The 18,155-nt window shown below is 35.2% G+C and overlaps 1 protein-coding gene across 18 annotated transcripts; it reads right to left on the bottom strand.

The window, feature by feature from the left end:
• Window positions 1-1,438: 1,438 nt before the first annotated feature.
• On the bottom strand, window positions 1,439-10,146 carry LOC147504372 (AP2-like ethylene-responsive transcription factor PLT2). Of its 18 annotated transcripts, none has more exons than XM_086557275.1 (13): window positions 9,667-10,122; window positions 8,367-8,477; window positions 6,582-6,848; window positions 6,170-6,239; window positions 5,734-5,905; window positions 5,307-5,441; window positions 5,144-5,226; window positions 3,897-3,968; window positions 3,061-3,145; window positions 2,870-2,952; window positions 2,696-2,794; window positions 2,106-2,208; window positions 1,439-1,642 (listed from the first exon to the last, which is right to left on the bottom strand). In XM_086557275.1, exons 5-8 carry the CDS (start codon window positions 5,838-5,840, stop codon window positions 3,949-3,951), a joined length of 345 nt encoding a protein of 114 aa, XP_086413401.1. In that variant the 5' UTR covers window positions 5,841-5,905; window positions 6,170-6,239; window positions 6,582-6,848; window positions 8,367-8,477; window positions 9,667-10,122; the 3' UTR covers window positions 1,439-1,642; window positions 2,106-2,208; window positions 2,696-2,794; window positions 2,870-2,952; window positions 3,061-3,145; window positions 3,897-3,948. The 18 variants fall into 17 exon arrangements, with proteins under 18 accessions (XP_086413409.1, XP_086413401.1, XP_086413415.1 ...); XM_086557283.1 differs by having other exon boundaries at window positions 2,696-2,797; XM_086557292.1 differs by having other exon boundaries at window positions 5,307-5,905; window positions 9,667-9,708; window positions 9,808-10,082.
• Between the last annotated feature and the right edge of the window lie 8,009 nt (window positions 10,147-18,155).

Here is an 18,155-nt window from a genome sequence, read left to right as displayed (position 1 = left end):
AAACTCTCCACCCAGTCTGCATCCTAGTTGGAATTAACTTATTTTCTTCATTTTCAACCACTGTGGTTCCTGACTTCTTCAGGACAACCTGAACTGGACTAACCCATTGACTATCAAAAATAGGGTAGATAATACCGGCGTCAAGAAGTTTGACAACCTCTTCTAGGACTACTGACAACTAAGATTTAATAGATGTGAAAACAGTGTTTCTATAGTACTAAACTCATGCTAATCAATAAATTATAATACTCTCAAATATCATAGGATAAAGAGAGTAATCGTGTTCAATCCACTCTTGTTTGCACGTACTTGAATACTTATCTAGACTAAACTAAACTATTTCACTAATGAGAGTAATAAGATATGAAAACAATAAATAAAATATGCTAAAACAGTAAATTGATGAATGAAAAATATAATAAAGGGGTAGTTCCACCACGCGATTCGATTGACTATTAGTTTAGTTATTGAATCGCTTGTTTGATTCCTAGTGAATACCAAGTCATCTCTGATCATGACTTCACTAGCATGAGAGTTTAGCTCCCCCTAAATCTCTTTGTTAGTGACTCTAAACTCTAATTCACCGTTATGAGTTCTATCTCTAGAAACTCACAACGATAAACTTGAAGTCCTATATACAATGCAATAACTATTCTAATTAATTAATCATCCTCACGTGGCTTCATTAACCCCCTCTAATGGAGGTTTTAGCCTTGTCTCATTAAATTTAAACTAACTAAACAATAAACTAAAGACATAATATAAAAGAAGAGAATTGAATATTAGAGAAACTAAGCTTTTATTGAAATGCTATAATGGAGGCTATAATTATAAACTGTAATCTAAACTATACTAAACTAAAGAAACTGGGAGAGAGATAAAGACCTAAATTATCACTAAACTAATGAGGGGAGTAGTCAAGTACTAAGTTTAGCTTTAATCCTCTTTATATATGAGAAGATTAGAGTTACATTTTCGTGCATAGGCCTAAAAGGGAGACTTTGGGACTCTAATGTGAGCCTAAATTCCATTAGATTAAGTCTATAAGAGCCAATCACTACACCATAACAGAAGATTTGTAACGGATATCCATCCATTACAAAATATATTAGTAACAATTATCTTGCGTTGACACAAACATGACAAATATTAGTAACAGTTATATCCGTTACAAATTTTACTAACGTTTATTAAGTGTTACTAAAATTAATTTTAGTAACAGATAGCAAACGAATACATATCCATTACTAATAGTTTGTTATAATAAAAAAAAATTGGATTTTGTGGGCATTTGTTTTGGCCGGGCTGCCCACAATGTAACTGTACTTGTTCACTCCATTACATATCAACCAAATTCTTCTATTAGTCCATTCTAACAAAATCTACCACCACACCACTTCAACATAACACAATCCACAATCAGTAAGTACTATACAACTAAAAAAATAATAACTTTATTAATCTTATAATGATAGAAAAACACAAAATACAAAGTTCTTTTCAGGTATACATATATTGTAAACTAGAAATTTTTCACCCAAAATACAACATAAATAACCCAAGAATTAAGTAAGAAAGAGCCAATGCTTCAAGGGTGGTCGGTTTAGCTTTATCAACACGCTCCATCAAAAGTTCCAAATATCTGCAAATATGAATAAAGAAATATATTTTCATCTTATCGAGTACAAGACTAGTATATCACCCATACAAAAGCATACTAATTATTAACATACCATTACTTTATCTAGATTAAACACTTCTCAAGAGTTAGTTAACTCAAATTGAATTTGGAGACTCAATCAAAGATATGCAAAACAAAGAACAATCTTTTACATAAAAGAAGACCCTTAAGGATCTCTAACTTTAAGGAGGTAGGAAGATATGTGCATAAAGACTTGGTGCTTGTCAAGAAAAAGCTCCCTAGCTATCTACATTTTGAACAATGCCAAATTCATTCACAAGTTACAATTCATTCCAATAAAAATGTGAAGGTAAACTGATGAAACAAAATGAATTCAATTGATTCTCAATTTTAACTTAATGTTGCAACAGACTAGTCCACAATCGGATTAACAAAAGAATAATAAAATGAAAAATGAACACACCTTATGTCCTTCAATCCTAAAATGAAAAAGCTAAACTCATTCCATTCGACTTAAGAAACTCCATGTTAGCATCTGGATACGACCAAGCCTTGTTGGTGGATCTCTGAAATATGTTCATGGATAGGTTAGGACAACAATGAATAATCTATAAATAATAAAAAATTAGTGCTCAACAAAGTCAACAGTCAGCAACTTAGCAACCAAAGCGCATGAGGCGAGGGCGAGTTTGCCGTAATGTTTAAACTTAAAAATTCCCTTTATCCCAAGCACCCTAAAAGCGTGCCTTGTGAAAATTTAAAAACTTATATATACATTAAGAAAACATATAAAAGTAGTTTTCTTTTTTGCAAAAATTAAACTACGTATATTAAGTGATTATGCTATTCAAATTATGTTTTCCCATGAATAAAGTCGTTTATTTGGCAAATAGTTACATATATGGGATATTAAACAGGAAAACGCGATTTCAGTGCGTGAGCGCGCTACCTACACCTGACGCTTTAGGTTGCTAAGGTCAGCACCACCCGCCAAATAAATACCCAGTACTAGCCTAGGATTTCAACTAAGAAACAGGAGATATCAAAGTATACCTCTGAGGTGGAGAGCAGGCATCGAATATCTATCTTTGGTCCCTAACAGGGTACAAATCATATGTTGCATCAGCAGGAGGTATCATATCATATAGTTTTCTGCTGCAAAAGACAAAGACATAATGAAATGCAAGACAAACAAAATCACAAGGGAATTAAAATCCTAATACCGACCTACTTAGAACATTGGAAGGTTCAAAACAGCACCACCATCCAAGAACGGCACTATGATGCGCATCGCAATCCTCTATCCTCTCCTTTGTATTACATACAAAAGAAATCATTAATCTTCTAGAATACTAAAGCAAGCATTAGCTAAAACGAATTTAAAATAAATCGCAATGGTATACACTGAAGGAAACTACCTTAAAATCAATTGGCAAGTAAAGAAAACCATAAGTACCCTTGTCGTTGTCATCGATTGCAGCCAACAACATCTTTGATGTGTATCTGGATCAAAGACATAAGAGCAAACAGAAAAAGGAATTAAGTTTTTGTCCCACAATTTCATTTCAATCGCATAGTGATCAAATTTCATCATACTTGTTAGGAGTGTTTTTTATCATTAGAGTAGTACGAGTATCTTTCCTATTAACAATCTTATCCAAGTCAAGTTGATACTGCTTCTTGCTATCTATTTGGTTCACAATGTTATCAACTCATGGACGAAGTTCAGGCAATGCCTCGATGCTGCTGGATGTCAGTCCAGAATAAGGGTTGCCCCCAAGGAACATAGGGTTCAACCTCTGGGAGGACAACATTCTGAAACTAGGAGAACCATTTTCAGTCAAGTTAACATCACTTGACACTGCTCAGCCATTCAATATATAAGACTCAAAACAAAAGAAGGCAAGCTAAACAAAAGGAAACCTTCAAACTTGAAATTTCATAAATAAGAGTTATCCTCAAGCCATTAAGATAATGAAGCACACGTACAAAGGTCGAGAAATTCAATAGGAACCTTTCACTGTTTCCAAGTACCCAAGGCATACTTTAAGTGCTTATGTATTTTACTTCAACAAAAAGACAAAAGAAAAAGGTTTTGAAAAAAGAGTAAAGAAATCAGTATAAAGTAATTTACACATCTCGGAATTAATCATTAACGCCTCCTAATCAACTAATCACCATTTATTTACATTGCAAGATGGGGATGTACAAAAACAGACCTTTTTTTACTGAACACGTGTACAAAAAATTTTACCTGCAACCATTCATCCATGGAGGCATCAATAGTTCCAGTGCTAACTTCCACTTTAGGTGACCTCTTCGTTTTCTAGGTGAGCAAACAAACAAAAATCAGTTAATCATGAATGTTACATCAATAAGATATTTACTCTGATGGAGACATTTCATATTTTAATTCTCATCATTAAAGGAACATCTGCAACCACTTCAAATTTTTATATACAATGAAGTGATTCAAAGACAAACAGCAAAAAACATTTTGACAATTCTCCCACTGCAAGAAGCTAGCTACCATTTTACACTCTTGACAATTATTTATGTAACTTGGATTTTGCAGACATAATTTACTTACCTTGGAAAGGTTTTGTATTTGCCATATATCCACAACCCACCGAGGCCAAGAAGCGCGACACCAACGTAAAAAGAAAAACAAACTTGATGCTGATAAACTACCTTAACGATTGAAGTTGTATTACCTTAACGATTGAAGCTGTTAAGGTGGATTAGAGTCCTCTCTAATGATAAGCATAAACCCCCCTCTAAGAGCTACTTACCTAAATTTAGCCCCTCCATCCCCATGTAGCAAGAGGTGTTGATCTCCTAACAATAACAACTATCCCTTGATGTCTTCTTCTTACTGATCCGACCCCTCCCATTATATACATTAAACTAAACTAAGATAATGCATCCATAGACTCTAAAATAAAAAATAACTCGGAAAAAAGGATAGGCAATTTTTCATGGCTAAAGTTTGAAGCCACGACTAAGATCCACGATTGATATACCTTGTACTTTTTTACATATATAGAGCAGAGAAATCATTACATTTAATGCAAGGCGTGACAATACAATCATATAACCATATTCCAAGATGCAGTGTGATTCTCACTTTGACACTTAAAAATTACTTTACTTTGCTGAGCAAATAAGAAATCACAGGCTTAGCTAACAAGGTTTACCCACACGAGATGACATCAAGTCATAATAAAAAATCACATCCTCAACTCCACATAGGCAACTGGTGATTAATATGTCATCTTAATCACAAAGTAATCAAACTACCATGGCAAAGACTCCCTGTTTCAATAACAAAAAATGCAAATTTTCCCAAAAAACTTTGCCTTCAATCCATGGTATATATCAAACTCAGCTAGCATTTCGACTTAGTTATCTAACTAAAATAACACAAACTTGGACCATAGAGGTTAGGCTTTACTTAAACAACAACAAAAAAACCATCTTAAACTCTCTACTAAACTGCACCTTGTTTTCCTTTACGCTTTTGGCCTTCACTTATATTAGTATTATCCCAAAGGTGCGCTTCATATTTCCCAGTCCATCTGTGTCTGTTAACCAAATAACATAATTCACATCACAAAATTTCCTAAAACCAACCATATATTAAAAAACAAACAAAATAAATTACCTCGTAACTCCACGAAAGTTAGAAGTTCTTTGCCCAAACTTATACAGCGACCTCTTCTCCAGCGGCACCCTTACAATACTATTACTACTACTAGTAGTAACAGGAAGTTCACCAATCCTAACACCACTACTACAACTTATTGGAACAGCAAATAACTAAAATTGTTAGAAAATCCTTTGTTAGAAAATCTTTGTTATAGTGTAGTGATGGGGTCAAATAACTAACCAAAGCATATATTAAAACCCTCACCCATTTTTTATTATTGATATAAGGTAACTAAAAAATGGAGGAGAAAAACAGTGGATACCCCTTTTTATTTCTTCTTATCCCCCCTCTGTACTGGGTCACTTGGAGCAGACCAGCTCTTGCTTGGTTCAAGCAGGAGGTGTGTGTAGCCAATAAAAGCTTGTTAATAAATTTGGCATACCTTAGTGCAAGCCACCGCCTCCTCTTCATCTTGCATGTCCACCGCCAATTAAAATTTTCTAGATAGCATAGGGTGTGGAACCCATACATATACAAGTATATAACCATGAGGCTCTCCTATATTTACTGATCCACTCCAAGATGCTCACAAAGAATAATTCACCTGTTTAATACTAAGAAAACAAGTACAAAAATATCAAACGTACCAGGGAACAACTTAGTGTACTACATTTAGTGTACCATTACTATTTGACCAAATAAAATCAATGTGAATAAATCTGCTAACTAGTTGCATCAAATATCAATACCGGATATATTACATCTAAACCACAATTAAATTAAGCGAAATTGAGTACGTGATAAATCAATGCATATATAGAATTAGTCTATGAAACACACATTGCCAAGAGCAAGTTACAAATTTTGTATATCAATACCTTGTCCAGCAGAATATTCTTTGAACATAAAGAGATAGCTCCAATGTCTAAATTCCACCCCAATCAACTCCTATATAGCATATACATGTAACTTAACATGAATAGTTGATTGTAAATGCCTTAGTGTTGGAGAACGCAGAAGATGATGCGATGATTATGTTATATATAGGATAGAAACAAATAAACCATGACCCCCTAATAAGGTGCTCCTGACATATGGTTGCAGCAGTTTATGCTATAGGCACCCTAATGATAGAAAGGTGCTGAAAAGATCAACTGGGATGTGGAAATGAGGAAATAAGTGTCATAATTCAAAAGGTTATTGTTAGAGTTTCTTTGCCGCACAAAGTAAGCCGTAAGTGCCAAGAAACATAGACTGACAGACCACTAAACCTATATAGTAATAACTCACCTCCTCATACGACGTAAGAGGAAGTCCAAAATCAAATATTGGGCGACCTGCAATGTAATCAAACCAGTCCCTTCCTTTGCATTGCTGGAGAATTTGCACCACTGCTGACTGGGTAATAAAATTCTTAACGAAAGGATTTCCTGTCTCGATAATGGGCACACTCCTCAATCTGTACTTTGATAGCAACAACAAGACACTCAGCATGGAGATGTCAGTTGCAACAGGAAGAAAAGGAGCCCATCTGAAGGACTTTATGATTTGCTTGACCTAAAATACAAGGGCATATTCATTACAAAAATATAGGAAGAGGCCATACAAATCGCAATATGGAATATAAAATGCAACTAAACAGCACTGCAACACATAAAAACAATGGTACACCAAAATGCTAAAGGAATATATAGCAAGGAAAGGCTAGACATACAAAAGAATGCTTTCTTTTCTTTCCTTTTCTTTTCAAAGGATTTACAGAGCATCCCTAAAACAAACATTACAGGTTTCATTTTCAGAAACAATTTTGAATCTAGGTCCTAGGTACTCATAATAATCTATGCAGATACATAATTTTATAAAGTAGCAAGTTCTCTACGTAAGACTCAAGTAAGCTTACCGTGGCTGACTTAAAAGGTTCTTGAAGGATAACATTATAAAAGTCCCTTCCTAAACTACTTGCGGCAGTTGGGCCATATTTTTTCTAGTTTCTTTTTTTGCAGCTCTACCACCAGCCACTGCTGCACCCACAGCAGTAGCAGTCAATCCGACAACTACAATGGGACCAATAGCACCCATTGCTAGTGCTCCTAGTCCAGCTGCTGTTGCAGACCCCGCAGACAAAGCAACTGCAGCTAGTTCTGCATTCTCCAGAACACCATGGAGAAATCACCTAGTCCAGATGCTGTTGCAGACCCCGCAGACAAAACACCATGGAGAAATCATACTTAGATAACAAAGCACAGAGCAAGCAAGGAACATAAAACCCCATTATCTAACAAACTGAACCTTGACAAGACTTGAACTTATTAGTTACATTCACTAGTGGTGACATAATTCCTAAAGGTACTAGCAAGTACACTTCAAACTAGCACTTTGCAAGCAATTTCAACTGATATCTCTGATTTAGTCTCACAAAATTATTTTAACTCCGGTAACCCTCACTCTAAACACCTACTTACTACGTCGTAATGTTCATCGCTCAGCTATCATAAAATTTGACACGACATGTGTGCATCCACCTAATCTGAATCGTTTTCAAAGAAGTAGTGTTTTCCATGAACTCAGGATTATTTAATTCATGATGCTCATATTATTTTAACAAAAGTGATTTTGAGTTATAATAGCACTTCGCTTTGGAACCATCAATATTGCTTACAAAAACAATTTCATAACGTAACTACAAATTTTACCCAACTACAAATTTTGTAGTAAAAACGTGAAAAGGATTTGTAATTGTTAACATGTCTCTCAGAAATTAATTATAGGCTTAATTGCACATCATGTAATATACTTTTTTATTACATATTGAACTCAAAAGAGACAAAATAATGAGAAGTAAAATTTCATAAAACAAGCATAGCACCTAAGAAAGGTCAGTGCTAAATTTGCTCAAGTTGAAACAATAAGTATAAGATGTAAAAGGATCAGTAGAAAGGTTTGATCACTGCAAGAAATAATGGTATTGAAACATAGAGATAGAGTCACTTAACTGAAGCTTATCCATACAATCCATTCATCAATCAAACATGCTCTAAACAAACAAATGAAACTCTAGAAAAGGTTTGACAGTACCTTGCCAATCCTTGTAGGCCCAATAATCTCCAGAGAACTAAACAAGGCCTTCTTTTCCTCTCTTTAAGTGTGATTACCTATTTCTACATCCTGATTTACATTCTCCACATCCTACAAATAGTAAAAGAATAGAAAAACAAGTGAGGGATAATCAGTTTCATACTTCTTTATTGTGGAATCTGGAAATTTTCCTGGTGGACAACATTTACCAAGACAAGAAAGGTCTTGCATCTAGCTAGAACCATTTATATGCCATCTATATACATTGTTTCCAGATTCAACAAAAACACCATGGAGAAATCACAATTACACAACCAAGTACAGAGTAAGCAAGGAACATAAAAACACATCATCTAACACACCAAACTGCAATGACAACAGAATACATAGTAAGAGGAATGCAAGTTATCATTATAAACAAGTTGATACAGTCCATAAAAAATTAACTAGAACAGCAACGCAAGCTACCATTATAAACAAAATAAAGATTTACGCACATAGATAAGAGTCACCCGCTATAGTGATCAGGTTAGGGACTAGAAGAATAATGTTCACAAAGAACTTATTGTAAATATGATGAGATGCAGCATCATTCCAACATAGAGTTAGAGCAATATTCAACCAACAATCAACATGAATTAAACTAATATATAAATAATATGCAACCTGTCTTCCAATTACCAATTAACGCAGTCATGTTTGCTTTAATGCTTTAATTTGTTTCAAGCAGGTCAAGTTCAACCCCTATTGTGTCCTACGTACGACGCGACTCACCTCATGTTGACACATGTTCTTTACATTCTACTACATATTATTATTTCTGATCCTAATTCATCCCCTTAAGATTTGACCCAATCCTTGTTTAAAAGGCACACTATATATCAGTCAAAAATCAAACACGATTAAGGTCTCACTTCTCAATAGATGCCTTTCCATTACAGAACTCATAAAATTTCGAAAGTGAGCAAGTTTTTACATATCATTTTCATCTGTTCAATTTTTCTCCTTGCAACTACCTAGCATGATATTGATTACTTGAACAAACATAACAGGTCAACACTTCCATAACTAAACCAAATCTATATCAACTCACTAACAAAATTTCTTCAACTGAAACATTTCATATATTTATCCAGCTCATATAAATAAATCAACAAAAAACCAAAAATAGTAACACCAAAAAAGGTTTCAGATCTATTTCACAACAAACTAAGAAACAACACGTACTAAACATACTACAGAATTCCCCAACACAGTAACACCAATTAAAGTTTGCATTTTTAGATAGACAGAGAGTTACCTGATAAGAAATTTAAAGCTTCAAACTTTGATTCAATCCCGACTTGAAAGTTGAAACGAAACCAACAAGAACACAAAATTATTTCAAGGCTCCAAAGTTTAGATTCCTAACTTCAAACAAATTTAACTTGAAATTTGATACTTGAATTGAAGAACGTGGTGGAGATATTTCGGAATGAAGAGATGAGCGCTTGGGCTTTTTATTTTCTGTCCCTTTTAAGTTTTCTACTTTGCTGTTACAAAAGTGGAAGAAAGGAAAACGAAGAAAAAGATCGAAAGAGAAAAGGAAAAACAATGCCGGTGACAGCAGCGGTTTTCTCTTCACTTATCTCGCCGCCTTTTCTTTTTGGTACTGAAAGGGTGTGAGTCTGAGAGCTGAACGCGAGAATGAAAACATTCCCCCCAAAGTTTTCACCCACCTTCAATTGTTTTCAATTTTTATTTTATTTTTCTGCACAGGTAACACTTAATTATCCGTTACTTAATATCGAGTAATTGTTACGAAAAAATCAAGTATTTGTCATGAGATTATGTAACGGTTGGTAACATTTCCAAGGGAACAAAAGTGTGAAACGGATGAATAATTGTTAGCAATCAATTTTACTATATGTTGCAAAATCAGTGTTATGGTGTAGTGCAGTAAGCCTATATAGTAGTAACTCACCTCCATGTAAAAGGAACTCTAAAATCATATATTACTAGTAGAAAAAAGGTTTTTTGTGACTGTTCTGCTCGTAATGGTCACAAATGGCAAAAAAGGGTTTTTGTGACTGTTTTAAAAAAATTGGTGACGTGCGTTTTCGAAACGGTCACAAATGATTTTTTTTTAAAGTGTATATGTGTAGAGAACTATTTATGACTATTTTACTAAAATAGTTATATATTATCCGACCTTAAGTGACCATTTGACCCCATATTTGACCCAACTAGTTTTTGGTCCAACGCGCCCACAAATGTACTAAAAAACAATTAATTCGAAACATGAGACAACCACGACACAGCCACGTTCACTCTCACCTCCCTCTATCTCCCGCTAACTTTGGATTCGAAAACTTTTGTTGTGTCATAAAATGTTGTGAATTTATAATTTCACTGTGACAATTTTTGTTTCGAAAAGTTTTCCAACCCACTCAAAATTTCAGGCTCAAAATTTAAGGTTATCTCTCGCCCATTAAAAGAAAAGAAAAAGAAAAAAAGAACAAAAATAAACCCTAGGCTACTACTACTAAATGTCGCACTCTTTCCCCCACTGAACTGCCCTTTCTTCTTGCTTCCACCACAATTATTAAATTACCTCAACCGATGAATAACCCTCCCTAACGGATTAGAGAACCGTTTCCCTCCCATACATGCTTCTTTACTCTTAGAAATTTAGAATTTCTTAATTTGACATATGCACGTGTTGATGAGATCATATGCTGATTGAGTCCTTATATTCGACAGGTTAAAGTATGTTAAACAAGAACTGGCTAAGAAAAAAGGTAAAAACATTGACGCAGCGGATCAAATTGAGAAAGATCTTAAACGCGCACCTTAAAGTGAGTTGGTACTACTTTATCTTTCCATCCTTCTTTTTAGTTTGAACAATTTTTAGGAAAAAGATGTTATACGTTATGAGATTAGTGTTTCATCAGGTTGTAATCTTCTCGTTTCGTGCTTCACAAGATCGTGTTGCTTCGTTTTTCGATTTTCATCATTCTCGTCAGGTAAGAATTTGGTAAAAATTTATCGTTTATACTTCGAAATTCAAAGTGTTTTAAATTCTTGTATGGCAAACCACTGAATGTTTTTGTATTTCACTTGTACTCAGCTAATGTGTAAATTCTATTCTCTAGCAGAGAGGGGTAGTGTTGGAGATGCGGGAGGTGCTGCTGATAGAGTTTTGAACCAACCATTTGAAATGGGCGGAATGTCGCAAAAGAAAACTGTGTTTATTATTGGTGCTACCAACAGGCCTGATATAATTGATTCTACATTGCTCAGACTTGGCCGTCTTGATCAGTCGATCTACATCCCTTTGCCAAATGAGGCCTCTCGTCTTTCCATCTTCAAGGCCTGCGTCAGGAAGTCCCCTGTTTCTAAAGATGTGGATTTGAATGCCCTTGCAAAGTATACTCAAGGCTTTAGTGGAGCCGATATCACAAAGATATGCAGCGAGCTTGCAAGTATGCCATCAGGGAGAACATTGAGAAAGTAAGTTTCCTTCTTTTTTATGTGTGAATTGCTTCTTTCTACTATGTACTTGCATTATCTTAAATGGTCTAGATTCTAGAATCATACTATTATAGGCATAATGTGAAGAGCTTTTCACTTGGGGGAGTTAACGTATGCACCAGAGACCGTTAGTCCCCACCCACGAAGCCAAGGCCAGAGAGTTAAGCGTAGGTGGCAAATTCAAGAGCTATTAATCAACTTGCTCATCCCTATATAATGATTTAGATGTGGGCATGAAAGAAGTCTTTGATGTGAGGCCGAATGCCGGATCGAATCGAGTTGGGTGGATTGAGTGAATCCATGTTTGGCTGCCTTGTAGAGTGGATGTGCAAGGGACAAGTAAGTAGCAGCCATTTTTATTTCACAGTCGTTGCTTTTCCGCCACTAAATCTCAAATCTCCACCTTATTATTGATTTAAATTAAGCTTGGGAGTTTTGATGGACAACAAAGGATAGGTGTATTGGGTTTCTAATTTCTTGTTTTGGATTACTTTCTTAGTGATTGGAAACCTTGTGCTGCTGGAAGTAGACAAAGAGTGCAGAATTGTTCAAGCACATATTAACTGATGCTTAAACCTTATGGTGAGACCGAATGACAAGGTATACTTCTTCATGACTAGTTTTTCAATATTAACAAATTAAATGAGTTTAAACTATAAAAAAAGTTAACAAGTAGGGCCTGGAGTGTGCATAAGTACAAGTGTTTGTACTACCCCTTTTGTGATATAGTGAAAAATATTGAATTGGGTATTGATAAAAGTTAGTTATGACTTCTGTTGGATTTTGGCTGTTTAGTGATTGTTGTGAATTTTGGGTGGGTTCTTGTTGAGATTATGTGGAAATGTAACCTCTAGTTTTATGTATGTAGGATCTGCTGCATTGTGCTTGTTTAGTAATGCATTTAGGCTTTGGTGTAGCTTTTCAATGTCTGCTGAATTAGGAGAATAAAAGAGTGGGTGGCTGTGAGGGGGAGCGGGGAGCGGGATGTTCTTTCTGAATTAGAAACTTGGAGGACTGTTTACTTATTACTCAGCATTTTTTTGTTTGTGTGGATGTTATAGACACTTAGCTAGAAACTTGGATAATTGTTTCAGTGGATTTTGGTTTGTGTGTGCATTTGATATGGTTTTGTACTATGCTTGAAGACTATTTTCTGCATTAGTTTTGTTTGGTGGGTTTATATTGATTTCTTTCTTTGTGCTTGACTTTTCTACCTTCATGGTGATACAAGGCGTTGATCTCTATAAGGAAAAATGGCCGGAGAGCAGTAGTATTGCGTGTGAAAGTTCTTCCTCTAGTTTTAATAGCAGCCTACAAGATACAGAAGACGATAAAACTATAGTGAGCATCTTGGCGGAAGAAAATTTTGCAGAGAGTGGCAAGCTGGGAAAGCGGCTATCTCATTTGGATTCCATCCCTGTAAGATTGCAAATGAATTATTTGTTTTTCTCGAATAAGATGATCATAATTTCCACATGCAATAATCGGTAGTTATTTATGAAACTTTGTAAAGAAGGATCATCACTTTGTAAAGAAGGAATCTACTTTTGTTGCTTGTAGTTTCAGGTGCTTCTTAATTACTAGGTATTTTTTTTTCCAATAATTCTTTTGTTTATGCTACTACACTTGACTATATGATGATTATTTTCTTTTGTTTCCATGCTTTATGATGATTCTACTGTATAATGTTTCTTATATTTCAGTGGACCTCATCACCAAGTTGATGTTATTAGTCTCTATTTGAATGGCTGATATTTGGTAATGTTACTAGCAAAAGTGATAATAGTTGTGTTTAGCTGTGTGCGTAGGGTAGAAAGTTTGAGTCGTGTTCAAGTTGGGATTCCGCTACCTACACGAAAATGTTACCCCGTCGAGTCTACATTCAAGTGAACCAAGTTTCATTACTTGTCGATGTCTGTGCTAAAAGCTACAAAACTAACAGGTTAGACTGTTCAAACTAAAATTTTTATCGTTCATATACTTACATTGATAATGAATTTTCGTAGTTTATTTTTCGACTTTTAGGCACTTAAAATTGATTAAAGTGTACATATACATTTATTTTCATCTCCTTGGGGGTAGGCTAAAGCATTGGCAGTATGTTTATTTATTTATATATAGGTGCTTTGTACTTGGTTGTAAGTGTTTGAGTTATTCACAAAGGGTTTGAGTTGTACATGTGTTCCCCAATAACAATTAATGGGTATTGAACCTAAGTCTATCTTGATTTAACTTAACAATGGACAGATTGTTTGTTTGTGATATCAGGGTTTCTTATAAGATACTTATAATGACTTGTAGCTTGTTTCAAATAGTTTCGGTTGACTTAACCCTTAGATATATTAACAGTTGCAATTCTACTTATTCACATAGGTATTTATGATCTTGAGTTAACTATTTTGCATTCAACTATCATACCTACTAATGATTTACTTTAAATCTTTAAGAAATATCTTATATATAATTAGTGCATGCAAATATATGCTCGTGATTATCAAAGATTTCTACTCTCGATACTATTGAAGTAGAGTTGGAATAGAAGATTTGTTCCACTCTTAGTTCTTTAGCATTCAAGTTTCCTACGACTATCAATCCTACCAAAGTCAATGAGAGAATTACGAATTATACTACGAAATGCTACGGAATACTACGGTTTGAATTTATAATAAAAATTAGGGGGGAATTGAATCCACCTTGAATCCAACTTAAGAAACTAGCATAGATTGTTGTAATCCAATTCTTACATTCTTATGGTAAAAATTGGTCGTTCTAATCCCTAATTATACATGGCATCTCTACCAATTCATAACTAGCATGTGAGGACGTCCACCCATTCTCATGGCGAATCAACGACCTTCTAGAGTGGAATAGACTCTTACAACGATTCTATACTATACAATCAAGTTTTCATCAAGGCTTCATCAAACCCCTCTAATGGAGGTTTAGCTTTGATTCATCAAACTATCATTTCCATATGAAATGGAATACGACATAATATAAAGATTCTACCTTTATTAAATTTAACTAAACAATAATTGAAATCTAAATTAACAACTAAGAAATCATTCAATAACAAGAATCGAAATTAATGTAAATAATCATTAAATAACAAAGATCGAATTTAACAAGAACTAACTATTTTATTTATCAAATGAATGATACTCAATGATTCAAATAACTAATCTGAAACAAGGAATGAAACTAATTAATTAACTAATTCCAAAAACTTAAAAACTAGATCTAGAAGCTATTCTCTAATCGCTACTCTAATCTAAACTAATTCATCCTTAAGAGCTAAGTCTTGTGTGTGGAAATGGAGGAGACCAAATCCACATTTTCGTGCATGGGCTGAGGGTCCATATTTTGGGCCGGAAAATCGAGCCCAAAGCCCAATTTCTTCAGTCTACAGGCCCCTTTTCAGCTGGCTTTGATTTCAACAGGCTTTTCGTTTACTTCTACTCCTTTGATTGGGTCAAGGTTTGGACCATTAAAAAGCTCTTTCCGAGCCGGTCATTTTGACATAAGGTACGTCCAATTCTGAGACCTGAGTCCAAAGATACGATTAGGGCAAGAATCGGGTCGGGTTCGGGTCGGATATGGCTATATCCGAATCCGAATCCCGAACCCGATTATATTCGAAATTTAATATCCGAACCCGACCTGAACCCGATTATATCCGACTAACCTGATCGGATAACACTAAAAATTCAAAAAAAGCCCAAAAAATATATCCGAATCTAAATTCGAATCCGACCCCGACCCGAATAAATAAACGGATACAAAAATCAACCCGAACCCAAACTATTCGGGTTTGGGTCGGGTCGGGTCGGATTCGGGTCAAACCCGACCCGATTCCCTGCCCTAGATACGATCTTCGGAAGTTCTACTGACTTTTGTGTGCTGTTTCTGCCCGTTTTGGCCTTTAATCCCATAACTTCTTAGCAACCAACCCTTTGCTCCTTTATATCGCCAAAGTGGCACATTTCTACACATAATTGACTTCAATGCATGAAATACATAAAAACACGTAATTAGCATTAACTTTTATTTATTACTCGCATAATTGGTCTAAAAATATTATTGTTAAGGGGTTAAAACTATAGTTTTGGGCTCTTATCACATGTCCAGAACGATAGGCGTCCAGAACGCTCACATCAGCCAACACCATAATGGCTAGAAACGTATGGCCTAGCTGTCACCTTAAAGAACGGAGCTTTAGATGCGCACGCCATTAATCCACCACAGGACGCCTTCATGGCTCATTGAATGTCAATCATCAAGTCCAGAACTTGACCTGATGTGGGAGAGAAGGAAGTGCGGGCATCTTTGCCTATATAAAGAAGAGGAGGAACTACGTCTTGATAGGGTTATATACTGAAAGCATTACTTTTGTATTAACTCTAATTCTTTATATTTTGAATGAGAATCATATGGGCATATGTTATGCATATTATATATGTTATTAGTTATATACATGTGTCTAATAGTTTATGTTGTAGATGATATGGTGTGAACACACAGAAGATCATATCATCAATACCTTATAAAGTATAAGTAATCGTTTACAACCTAGATGGATTTGGACAAACTATTAGTACGGTTGTAGTATAATACGGTATTAGTTTATCTTGACTATAGGATTACACTAGTATACGTTGTGTGTATTGAACAAGACCAAGTGAGGTTGTTTCTCTTTATACTGATTATGTAAGAAAACAAACACCTCTGTTAATATGGATGCTTGTCCTCCTAATCCGGATATAATAATGGGCACTTACGTGCATTGTACATTATTTTAAATCATCAATGAGTGAGATTTATTTGTGAATCAACAAACTCGATGGATTGGGTAATGACATTGTATGTAAGGTGTGCTGTTGATTATAGAAGGAATCCGTGTACCGTAAGAAGTCGGGTTGATGATGTCCCCTTGAGGAGCTTAAAAAAATTGTCATGTAAACCCTGTAGGTGGATTTATTCCGACATGACAATGAGGTTGAGTGGTACTACTCAAGGACATAAGAAGTTGATTAATGTAGTTGTTAGTAACTTGACTTAATCAACGGACATTCGATATCTTAAACACGGGGAGATCAACGAACATATAATATGGAGCCCATAAACGCTGACACGTAATTTGGGATTAGGGCGGTAGTGCAACAATGGCCTCTAGTGGAATAAGTCATTTGTTGACGGACTTGGGCCGTGTGTTCTGGGCGAACATGGGAAGGCCAAGCTCGTTAGGAGGCCCAACCCTAATTTCTCTTCATGGTCCTTGTTGTAGCCTATAAATATAATACTCTCTCTTTGGCCAAAATTCACTATTCACCTGGATTAGAAAAAGAGGCAAGGAAAGATAGATCCAAAATTGGATCTAGCTTTGTGAGAAAGAAGGGGGTTGGTAGATCGTTGTCCACACAATGTCCAATCTATTCTAAAGGAAAACAACAGAAGATCAAAGGGTTGATTGTTGATTCGAATTCATAAAGCTTGGATTCTCAGATATTACATTTTAGTCGATTATAAAAGGTATGTTCTCTATCCAAAATCGTGAGAACCATATTGATTCCGCTGCGTGTGGGTTATCGCGGTTTGTAGAAATATTCGTTCTGAAAATAACGGTTCCTATACGTCTGACCTGATTCAAGTTCTCCCCCCCCCCCAGAGAGAGAACTTGATACGTAGGCAATTCGTCCATACGAACTCGGTCAAACCCACACTCAAACATCATCTCCATCTCTTTCTTGAATCTATAAGGTAAAACCAAATATAACCTTTACGGTGCCCTTTTGTCCACTTTTACAACTTTGATTCGAGAAAGTCCAGATCCATTGGAAATCTTGTTTCGAGTCATTTTGACATAAAGTATGCCCAATTCGTAGTCATGAGTTCAAAGATACACCTTTTTGAAGTTCTGATAGCTTTGGGTCCTTTTTCTACCCAAATTGATTTTGACTTCCCAGTTTTGACTGGGTTTGAAAAGAATTTTTCTTCTTGATTCCTGGGCTTTAAACATAGAACTCTTCTAGTAATTATATTGACTTATTTGCCATGCAAAATGGCATCTTAAAGCACATAAACAACTTCAAGACCTGAAATACACAAAAACACGTAAACAATACTAACTATTATTTATTATAAACATAATTGGCCTAAATGTAATACTATTGAGGGGTTTAAACTACACTTTTGGGTGTTTATCTCACTACCCCCAAACAACATTTTACTTGTCCTCAAGCAAAGATGAGAAATAACAACAGATAAGTGGCAAAAAAT

This window comes from Coptis chinensis, chromosome 4 (genome assembly GCF_015680905.1).
Source record: "Coptis chinensis isolate HL-2020 chromosome 4, ASM1568090v1, whole genome shotgun sequence".
Classification (NCBI taxonomy): domain Eukaryota; kingdom Viridiplantae; phylum Streptophyta; class Magnoliopsida; order Ranunculales; family Ranunculaceae; genus Coptis; species Coptis chinensis.
This window is presented reverse-complemented; position numbering and strand designations above follow the sequence as displayed.